General features: G+C 33.2%; 1 protein-coding gene across 1 annotated transcript; it reads left to right on the forward strand.

Moving 5' to 3' along the window:
• The first annotated feature begins 5,958 nt into the window (after nucleotides 1-5,958).
• Nucleotides 5,959-6,468, forward strand: LOC124915873. The gene has a single exon (XM_047456623.1). The coding sequence runs from the start codon at nucleotides 5,959-5,961 to the stop codon at nucleotides 6,466-6,468; it is 510 nt and encodes a 169-aa protein (XP_047312579.1).
• The last annotated feature ends 5,906 nt before the right edge of the window (nucleotides 6,469-12,374 follow it).

Below are 12,374 nucleotides of genomic sequence, written 5' to 3' on the forward strand. Positions count from 1 at the left end.
TCATATTTCAAGTTTCTAAAAGCATGCGAAGTAACTTACAATGGAGGCAGGTCTTGATCAAACACAAAATCGGCGAATCTCTGTTCCTTGTTGGTTATTTTGTGGTCCAACATATCCGCAACCTCTTTCATGTAAGGGGATCGAAGGTGCACAGGAATTTTCGTGATCTTCCTCTTCGGATATTCTCTAATGTTGATGCGTCCCCCCCCCCCCATCATCTTCATCTTCATCTTCATAAGATTCAACGGCCTTAGAAGCCTCAACATGTTCATTGCCTTCACCCTGATCATTTGGTGCAACAGACTGAGCTTGGGGTTCCGCAACATGTTCCTTCCCTTCAACCTGATCATTTGGTTCAACATGCGGAGCTTTGGGTTCCTCAACCTGTTCCTTCCCTTCACCCTGATCATTGTCTTCAACGGTGGGTGTCTGCAATTTGTCTACCTCATCCGGTTCCTTCCCTTCACCATGATGATCAGTTGGTTCAACAATGGGTGAGGCATCTGTGTTGGGCAGAACTGCATCCTCAGGTTCGTCTTGTTGAGCAGGGGGTGACTTGGCTTCAATGTGCTGAAATGCAGCGTCTACATCTTCCTGTTCAACAAGGAGTGATTCATCTTCAATGTCCTGACCTACAGCATCAAGATCTTTCGGTTGAACAGGGAGTGACTGAGCTTGATTGGGCAGAACAACATCATCGAGATCATTCGGTTCAACTAGTGCTGGTGGATTGTCTGCATTGTCCTCCACTGCAGTCTCACAGGTGTATTGAACCGGGGGACTATTGATTTTCAAGCCCGCACACTGTAAAGTGTCCCCAAGTGCCTCACTTGGAGGATCTTCCACACCTACACGAACCTCAACATCGTTCACCACCTTCAAGTGTTTCATGAACCCTTCAGACTCTCTTAGGTTCAGGAAACCGGCCTCAAAAAAAGGCTTCGGATCGATGTTGCGTTTCTCCAACTCCACTGATAGGTAATTCAGCTGTTGGGCTGTATCTTTAAAAGTTTGCAGGATTTTGGATGTCAATATCTGTACATCATGAAAAACAGATTTCATTAATCTTGAAAACAGGATAATAAAGAACAATGGGAGTCAATTTCTTGTTTCCACATACCTCATTATCGTCTTCTTTTACTTCAACCGAGTCAACTGGATTCTCGGGTTGTTTACCTGCTAGGCGCGCCCTTGCCCTGCCCAGCCCAAAACCACCGGCACGAACTTCTAAGTTGGTGAACTCTAACACTGTGACGTCATCCCAACAAGAGATTATTGGAAATTTTCTTTCGTAGGGCAGACGTTCACCTTCCACAAAAACACCATCTAGGTAGCAAATCTGGAGTAAAGGAATGGGAAACATGTTTGAAAATATTTGATATCTATAAATCATATACAAGAGAGGCAACATTACTTACCAATAAAAAGGTTATAGGTCCATTGAAATATGTATTTTTATCTTTACTTGCTTTTTCTTTCCAACTTCTTACACTGTCAACCAACCGTTGGAGTGTGAAGTGGCACTAGTTCAGTTCCTTTATGTTATCAACATCCATTAAGGATTTGAGAATTTTGAACCTGAAATGAAAAAAATACATGTGTCAGTATTCACAAATACAATTACATATATAATAGGTTTGAATACATGTTTACCTGGCTCGTGAATTTTGAACTGGACATAAAAAACTTGAGACAACAAAGACAACGAAGTCGATTTTGAAATCGTTGTCTGCACTTGTGTTACTTAATATCTTGGGGATCATAGAAAGTGTTTCGGGAGCTTTTGAGTCTCCCCCGGTCCATCGGGTCTTCCAATCCCTCAAGAAATTATAAAAATCAGGATCCTTAGTTTTGTCCCCCCAACGGACTCGACTACGTTCATTGCCCCTCTAGGGAGGTTCATCACCAGCTGTACGAGATCTTCATCGATAAGGATCTCCTCACCGTTGGCCAATACCAGAGAACTCTTATCCGGGTCAAAAGCTTGGATTACGTGTCTGGAAAAATGCGCAGGGCACTTGGATACACCCATTGTAAGAAGAGAACCAAACCCGATTTGCTTCACGGCTTCCCTCTGTTCTACGCTCAATTTAGGAATCAGTTGAGCAAGGCCATGAGGTGATGATCTTGTTAGAAATGTCAGTTTACGTTTCTTCATGGTTTTGTTTTTTTGGGGAGATGGTGGTAACTCTTTATCGAATGGTGTCGTACACGGAGAAAGATTAGTGGTTTCTGGGGTGGTTCTGGTAACTCTTCATCGACTGTTGGAGTGGAGGTAGGAATAACATTGGGTTTTTTTTGAGGGGGAAAAGGTGGTGGTATAATCTCATCAAAATGTTGAGTACCTGCAGAAATATCAGTAGCTTCGACAACAACTGTGGAAACTGATTCAGCAGTCGATGACGACTTCGTATTCGTCTTCGGATTTCTCTTCCTCTTCCTTTCATAAACCAAGTTATTAAACCTCAAAGTGATTATTTTTGGTGGGATAGCATAAATCAGTATTCAACTAAATAAATTGAATAAACATGTGTAAAATTAGTATAAACACAATAAGATTAACCTACCTCTCTGGTTTATTGCAGGGATTGACGTTGGATGCAGGATTGGGGGCAGTTTCGTTTTCGTTTATGCTCCTACAGACTTGCAAGACGACCTCTCGGGAGTCGATGTTATCCACTTCCATGTTGTTGAATTGGTTCTCTGACATCTTCAGAAGAAATCCTTGTAGAATAAAAGAAATCTCTAGGGTTTCGACGTTGAGTGTTTGGATGATCGCCGGGAGATAGAGAGAGAAGAATATGAACAATTGCTTATGAAAATGAAAATGATGGAGAGTGGGATTGTAGCGGGAAATTGAAATTATATCAACAAGTAATGGAAGCGAATAAATATTCGTTCGATATCGTAACTTCTTAAAAAAATTCATAAAATAAATTGAAAATAAAAATAATTATTCGACGCGAAGATTTATTCGCGGGTTGTAAATGCACGGGTAACTGAATTTACATGACAGGCAAGTGGTCATCTCATGGGAGGGAAGGGGGTTTTACATGAACGTAAGCCTAAAAATGTGTGAAACGAAGAAATTTTCGCTTTCAATCGTCTCCTCGTAAAAAAAAAGGAGAGTGAACTAATTAAAGCGAATATTTTGTCGTTTCATGCATGTCATTTTAAATTAATTGAATTAAAATTTATTAATAAACGGAAATATTAAATTAATAAAAAAAAGGGGTGGGGTACTTGAGGCGAAGATTTGTTCGGTTGCTGCATGTCATCTTCAATTAATTGAATTAATATTTAATAAATGAAAATATAAAATCCCTGTCATTTTGGTCTTCACATAGACGGGTAAGAGTCTTTCCATGGCAGGCATGCGGTCTTCTCATGGGTGGGTTGTGGGGTTTACATGATGTTTTCATTAAAATAAATTTAAGAAAATACATCTTCGCTCATGAGGGTCTCCAGGCCCAAAAAATTAAATTAAAAAAACAAAAAAAATTAGAGACCAGTAATTGAAGCGAATATTATATCGCTGGATGTGATTTCAAATTAATTGATTTAATATTTAATAAACGGAAATATAAAATCCATGTCATTTTGGTCTTCACATGCACGGGTAAGTGTATTCACATGGCAGGCAAACGGTCTTCTCATGGGTGGGTTGGGGGGTTTACATGATGTTTTTATTAAAATTAATTGAAGCAAATATATCTTCGCTCCTGAGGGTCTCCAGGAAAAAAAAATTAAATAACAAAATTAAATAAAATTAATAAAAAAAAATTGAATTAATTGAAGTAATATTTAATGAACGGAAATATAATTATTAAAATTAATTGAAGCAAATATATCTTCGCTCCTGAGGGTCTCCAAGCCAAAAAAATGAAATAAAAAATTAAATAAAATTCCTAAAAAAAAATGAATGAATTACTTGAAGCGAATATTATATCGCTGCATTCGATTTTCAATAATTAAATTAATATTTAATAAACGGAAATATAAAATCTCTGTCATTTTGGTCTTTACATAGACGTGTAAGTGTATTTTCATGAACGGCAAGCGGTCTTTTCATGGTGGGTATGGGGGGGGGGGTTTACATGAGGGTCAGGGCAACGGGCGTGTAGATCTTCGCTCACATCGCATCTCACCCTTCCCCCTGACACGGTGCACTGAGCGAAGATATCTTATCTGGGTATCATATGATTATTATATTAATTTCCTGGCGTTAACAGGCGCTGCCGTTAACGACGTCTTGTGTGAACCCGGGACTAAACCCGGATTCCGGATTCTCCCTCCCTCCGTCTCCTACCCAGATTGATTTATTATTAAAATAATAATGCTGCAATCTGATTGGTCCGCCACAGGGGAACACGACAATCGGTAGCAGAAGATCTGTATTGCTGCATGAGGCGCTAGATCTCATACACATTCACTTCAAATGATATATATGTGTTTTTAAATTGGGACATCAAATTAAATTATATTGTTATTTTTGGTTAATTTCTTTTGTATTTCTGAGAATATAGTTGTTCAATTATTACAGGTTATCAATAAACTTGTATCGAGAAATTTGTCTAGAATTTATTTATACTTTATATTGTTATTTTTGGTTAATTTCTTTTGTATTTCTGAGAATATAGTTGTTCAATTATTACAGGTTATCAATAAACTTGTATCGAGAAATTTGTCTAGAATTTATTTATACTTTAAATCTAATGTTTGAACAGTTGAATATATAGTTTAAATTTTTGTTTAGTTTTTTATACGAAATTATTTAGTTTATATTTCTGTTCTTTGGAGAATATTTTAGTTATAATTAAAATGATAACTTCATTTAAATTATTTTATTATTCTAGGTTTGGTTAGAGGTGGAATCTAGGTTTGGTTAGAGGTGGAAGTCTAATTAATAATAATATTGAAATATTGCAGTACTAATTAATAAAATAACCTAGGGATTAGGAAAGAATAGGAAAATTTAAAAGTGACCAAGATAACAGGGAAAAACTTTTTGTTTAACATTTAGCTTTGTCAAACATAATTTTATTCTGGCAACAATTAGACCAGTTATTTAATTGTATTGTTGACATATGCCTTACAATCACAATATCCACAAAAATTAACCATAATAATATTAATTTCTTAAATTAAAAAATAATTTCATTTACAAAATCAATTAGAATAATTTTTTTTAGAATCAGAAAATGAACTCTATAGTTGCCTTTTATGTTAATTAATTATAATAATAATTATATATATACAAGATAATAAACAAATAATAGTTTTATATAAAGTTTCAAAATTTTTATATAACAAAAATTTTATGATGCTGAAAGAAACAAACCTTAATCAACTCAATGAAAAACTATTAACAACTTTTTATTAAAACGCTGCAAAAGGAATGACATCTGGCCGCTCATAGTACTAGCTAGAACAGCTTTAGTAATAAATCCACCACGCCAAACTAATCTTTGAATTATAAAATATATTTCATATTTAACTTAATTATATTTTTATAAATTAAATGTAATAAAATATTATAATTTTTGTTTGAATATTTAAATAAGATCAATAATTTAATTTTGTATATATATATTGAATAATGATTGTACTTATGGAATGTATTGAAACATCTTAATTTAATGCGCGATCACAGAGTTTGATTAATTGAACAAATTAGTTAATTCATTAAATTTTGACACTTTTACCTAAGGCATAAATACAAAATTTTTAATACATAAATAAATTTGACACTTTTAACCAAATTTGTAGATAAATATGATATTCTTGTCATTAATTATATAAATGTTGGCAACCTACCTAGTACTATATAAGAGAATGGTTCTATCTTGCATTAACATTTAAATACAAAAGAAAGATATATTTCTACTTCATAAGCTAGCTTATTGTTATATATCAATAGCCTAAGGAATCTAACTTCAATACTTTCTTTTTTACTCAATGGCAAGGAATGAAGCAACTAAACAAAAGAGATGGGAAGGCACAGTAAGATCTAAAATAAAAGGGGTCAGTAAGGATTGTGTATGGCCTTTTCTAGCGGACTTCTTCCATTGGCAAACAATCTTCCTCGCCATCGAGAGTTCTATAGGAGTCAAGGGCATTTCGGGAGATATAGGCTGCGTAAGGAATGTTACCGTCAAACCTGAAGGAGGCTTTGGTTGGGAGGCTAACTATAGTAGATGGGGTTTAGAAAAGCTTGTGGATGTAGATCACACTCGCAAATGGATGCGGTATGAGGTTCTTGATAATACCTTTGGCTGGAATAATTACGAGGCTACAATAACACTTTTACCCTTTGAAGGGAATACAATTGGTTGTGAGTTTATTTGGTCGTTTTCTCTTGATCCCGTAGAAGATGGGAGGTCTTTAGATACTATGATGACTGATTATAAAGCAACCCTTGCATCTGTTTCTGCGCGGGTGAAGCAATTGTGTGGGGTTTTAAAATGAGATTATTATCCATGAAATCCCTGTCATCTATAAAAGTAATATTTAAAATAAATAATGACAGATGATGTAAAGATTAAAGAATAAATGTTTAAGGACAATATTTACTTGTCCTTAAAACAAATAAGTGAAGTGATTTATGTCTCAATATCTTACATTCCTTTTAATGTAAAATATTTGTGTTATGTGTATTTACTGAATAATGACATAATGGAGAAAAGTGCAAGTTCTTTAATTAATAGATTGCTAATATTTAGTTTTATGTTACATAGGTTACCTAACTTCTTGTTTTATTTCACTTTTCTTCTAAGTATAAGGTAGTAACTAACAAGAACCTTAGTCATAGTGTAGGTAGTTCTTTCTCCCTTTCTATATCTTTATTTTTTTTTATGGAAAACGGTTAGAACTATTTCATTAAAATACCAAAAATGGAAGGGTCATAAATCAAAACTATACAAACCCTAGCTATGATTAAGGATGACAATTAAAAGATTCTAAAAAAATTTGATTAATAATATTCATACATCCTAAAAAAATATAGATTACAGAAAGAAAAAACTACATTCAAACATAACCATCCCAGCCTAGAATTTTTGAATGCCATCCGTTTTCATTTAGAGACATTCTTCCCCTTCCTCTGACGATAAAAAGAGATTGTATTGAACAGGATGATGAATATTGTTGTTTCTCATTTTGAATTCACTCTTTGTATGAGCCCATTCTGATTTAATAGAAAATTTTGTTTTTGAGAATTTCAGGACTTTTTTACCTTTATTATATTCAAATTGAATTTCTATATTTTTATCTTCCTTATCTTCAACTTCAGACTCCACATCGGTTTGAAAATCTTCTTTACCGGTTTTAGAATTCTCTATTTCAACTTTGAAATTATGGGTGTCTTCTCTTGAGTTTTCTTAACAACTTGAGGTTCATCTTTCATTTCCATCCTGATTATATCAAAATTTCTTTTCCTCTTCACCTTGATTCCCTTTACTTTTTTTCTTTCACTGTTTTCCTTTTTCCCAGAATCCTCATTTTTTTTCTACAAATGTTTGATCTTTGAGTTTAGTCTCCTAATATTTCCTTATTTTTCTTTTATGCTTCTTGGTTTTTGTTTTGTTTTTTATACTCTTCTTCTTTAGCTTTATCACATTTATTTTGCAGAAAAGTATTAAAAAAGCACACGTTTTTTATTTCCATACATAAATATCTCCATGACATTGTGCTTTCATTTCCTATCAATAACTATCATTTTAATTGACATGACACTCCTAGGTTACACTTCAATGCTAATTCTAGCAAATAACAAGTGATTTCCTCCTTCATTTATTATGTCCATATATAATAGTTTCCCAATTGTATCTGCAAAATGACTAATTGTTTCAGTAATGTACATGTGTGATAGAATGTTCTAGAGCTTGAACCAAATATGTGTCATTTTTTTAGTTTATTATGTAGATTCATCTCTTCTGGCCACTTTTCTAACTTCATTCAATTTGATCCTATGTAAGTATGGAATTTCTCCATGATTTCTTTCAGATTTAGCCATTTTTGAACTGTAGGAAATAAATGTCATGTATATTTGTAGAAACTTTTTCAAGCCATTTTTCTCCCCACTATTAATTAGAGTCTCTTTGGTAGTTAGGAATGATGTTCTATTTTTATAAATGAAGTTTCCAACCACCACAGACTCCCATAATTCAATACATTTCTCCTTTAATTTAGAAGGCAGTTTGAATTCAAAAAGAGAGTTGAGTACCTCTACCCTTGTTTGGATATCCCCAAGTAGAATTTTCCTTTGTAGGCATGTTCTTCATATTTCTTTTTTCCTTTATTCTTCCATACCTCGTTGACATTCCACAATGAATTACTCCTGATAGTGTAGGTCTTGGATTTGGGATCCTTCTTCAGCTCCTTCATTGCATCAACTTGCTATTTAACTATCTCATCTTTGCTTTGTTCAGCAAATTCCAGTCCTAGAGGTAATGCGTTTTAAATTGGCAGAAACAGAATAAAGAACATGGTAATTGTAGAAACCCTAAATGATGATCACAGATAAACTGCAATCGAGGAAAAATTTCAGCAACGCATACAAATGCACAATAAACCCTAGACTAACAAAATTTAATGACTGACTTACGACGCAAGAAAATATCGTGTTGCTAGTGCCGATCGTGCTATGTCGCATGTGCCTATTGTGCCGCCTATGTTGATCGCCCTGTATCGCATGTGCCGATCGCGCTTCCTTTACTCAATATTGAATTCGATGCTAATTTGATGAGTTATGGCGCAAGACAAAATCGTGTTGCCCGTGTCGATCGTGTTGTGCCGCCTATGCCTATCGTGCCGATCGTGCCGTGTCGCCTGTGTCGATCACGCTTTATTTTATATCTTAACATATATTTTCTTTATCATCTATGATGAATATGAGTTAGAAAACTTGTTAGTATAAGAGAAATTCACATTATCAAACTGGAGAGAATAGAAAAAAGCCTTTAATTTCTAATCGGCAAGGTAAAAGAAAGATCGTAATTAAAAGTTTCATTTGTGAGAAAAAGGAAGAAGAAAGACACAATTTATTTACGAAGAAGTTGATATTATGTTTTTTACACTCATCCGCTGTTTTATCTCACTTATCATATTTTTTCTCATTGAAAACATTAAAGAAAATAGGAGATCAACAAAAAAATTGTTTTGATTCTAGAAAAGTCTTGACCGAATTGATTTTAAGAAATTAAAGTAAACAAAGGGTTCTTAAATAACATATGTATAAGTTGTTTTGTGTCGCCACTTAGTTTTATTTGTTAATGTTAAACTAAGAAAAGAAAATATTGACCTACTTTAACAAATAATTCTAATAGTATGCGTTTTAGAGTTTTGGGTGATTTTCACGTTATAATGAGAGAAGAACTTCAACTAATTAATTTGTTTACACATGCACCCTACTTATGAACCATTAATGACATGAAACTTGTTTTATTTTTGGAAAATGACTTAGTGACATTTCATTAAAAACCACAAAAGAGGGAAAATGAGTTTCAAGAAACAAAACTAGACTGACCCTAACTTTATTAAAAATACAAAATGAGTTTCAAACAACTAAATTACAAAACAAACAGAACAATAAACAAGTTAATAAACAAGAACTATTTGAACCTTCCTTTCCTTGTAATGATTTTATAGGAGATATTACATTTTTGACTAAACTTCCAACTGTCTTCATTAATCGGAATTCTCCTCCATGTATGTACGAGAGTGTTGCCATCAGAAACAATATCATCCCAAACTTTTCCTTCTATTCTCATATTCATGCTAAGAATTCTTGTATTTCTTTCTCTCCAGGTATTGTAGACCAGGGCTCCAAATAAGCATTTGAAAACATTCGTATTAAAGCTATCGCCCTTAACCTTTTTCTTTACAAGCTCTATGATTTCATTCCATGTACCTAGAAATTTAGTGATATTCATGTTCTGAGCAAAATTGATCCAAAGCTTGGATATAAATGTGCACTCCCCAAACAAGTGGTCAATACTTTCCTCTTTTACTGCGCAAATTGGGCAATTGACGTCTAAAATATTCATATACTTCTTAATTATGTCTCTTGTCGTCAATCTTTTCCTGAATGTCAGTCAAAGAATGAATTAGTTTCGAGGTATAACCTTTGAAGACCAGACTACTTTATGCCAATCGACCACCAGCTCCTTTGTTCTAATGATTTTCCATGTTTTTCCTGCCACGAACTTTCTATTCATAACAGTATCCCAACTCTTTGTATCAATGTTTCCATTGAATTGTATATTATTGATCGGATCCAGAATTCTGACTCCTTTTGAAATATTCCTAAGAATAGAGCTGCATTTTCCTTTTTGAATATCTCTAATTGAGTACAAGAGAATATTTATTCTGATTATGACTCTAATAGATTAGAATTCCTCCTGAAAAAATATGTGATTATTCTCTAATCATGGATCGTGTCAGAATAATGTTCTCATTCTGTTACCGATTCTGAACTTCATCATCTGATATTCCTCTCCTCTAGTTCTTAGGATTTTCTTCAAGGACCATGCCATTTCGTTTTTGATTTGGCATGTCCATATGATATTTTCTTTACCTTACAATTATATAGACAAAAAAACTAAGAAATATAATAAATAAAAAAGAAAATAGATGAAAGAGATATAATAAATGAGGTTATATAATGAAAACTTGTTATTACATTAGTAAATGAATTTCTAGCACCTCAACCACTAATAAAGTTGTCTATGAATTCCAAATTTTGGGATCAAGAGATCATAACTACTAGAAAATATGGCATTTGTGTACGTTTATTTTCTACATAATTTCTGACGATTATATGATTAGCGACATATTTTCTGTCGGTATTCGTTTGTCAAAATCTACCGGGGATTTACGACGATATTTTTGACATATTAATTAATTGAAAATTTTCCGTAGGAATAACCATTGGAAAGTTGAATATATGTCAAAAATTTCACGATAGTTTTTACCCCGAAGTTTCTTACAATATTTTCGACATATAGTTTCATTGGAACTTTTTAATTCAAAAATCCGTTAGAAAATAATATATTTCTTTTAAATTTTATATTTAAATTTTGTTTTTTTCTAATTATTTCTCATTATTCGTTAAATTAACAAGCATTTTTTTAATCTCACCAACAGTAGAATATTGACTAAGAAAGTGGAAAAAGAATATTTATCTCAATATAATATCTTAAGATTGAAAAAATTAATGCCTAGAGGATGGGGAATGTCCCTGGCATGAAAACACTATCAGATGAAGCAAAAATCTTTTATACATCAATAGATCGTTGGTTTTTCATGTATGAAACACTAGATTATTTAGTAGTTAACATTAGTCATGTATACCTGAGATCACATCTCACCATGTTGTAGTAATGACCTCCGGGAAAAGCATGAAAAAAAACCGGCTATCATCATTGCAATTAGCCTTAATACAAAAGTAGTCCCTTATGAAAGTGACAAGTAAGCCTATAGAACGTTGTTCAAATTAATTTCTTTGTGCATTAAAAATTAATAGAGTGCCCCATTACTTAAGACATTTAGTTACCTTGAACTCCTTTAAGTTCACATGTTCATTGACAATATTATAAAAAGAATGAATAAGATCTTTGACAGTTTGGAATATTCAGAAACAAAAAAAAATTATTTTCCCTCATATTAACATTCGATTGTGAAATGTTATGCGAGTATCCAAAAATCCTCCATAAACTAGAAACAAGATGGTTTACTTCAAACTTGTGATCATACATCAGTAAGTAATAACAACTGACAAACTTTAGGATAATTTTGTTCATATGTTTAAAAAAATTCAGAGAATTTTTTAAGAGGATGGATGAAAGTTACCTTATTCATATTGTAAAGAGCCTCGACTATTTCCATATATCAGTTTTGCACTGCAACAATGTTGGGTCAGCTCATTTGGCAGTTGGACCTAAAAAATTAATAAAGCGCATTAGGGCATATTTAATTAAGAAAAAAAAAACACAACAGTTTTTGAATTGTTTTTCTATCTCCCTCTTCCAGCAATTCTTCCTCCATTGAAGCAGCAATTCCTCCATTGAAGCAACAGATTCTTCTTCTGATTTCCTTTATATCTTCTCCATTTGGTTAGCCATCTTTAGTGATGATGATAATGTATGTGAATGACAAGTTAGGATGAGGTCAATTGATAAATTTTGTTAGATTACCTCTAGACTTGTATTGAACTACATTATATACCCATTTGATATAGTGGATGATTTAAGTGGCCGAAATATCCCGTGGTTTTTACCTAATTTGGGTTTTCCACGTAAAATATTGGTGTCCTGCTCTCTGTTTCTTTGATTGTTTGATGCTCAATTGTTTTGGCTGCCTATTTGATTACACAA

The sequence above is a fragment of the Impatiens glandulifera genome, chromosome 9 (genome assembly GCF_907164915.1).
Source record: "Impatiens glandulifera chromosome 9, dImpGla2.1, whole genome shotgun sequence".
NCBI lineage: Eukaryota > Viridiplantae > Streptophyta > Magnoliopsida > Ericales > Balsaminaceae > Impatiens > Impatiens glandulifera.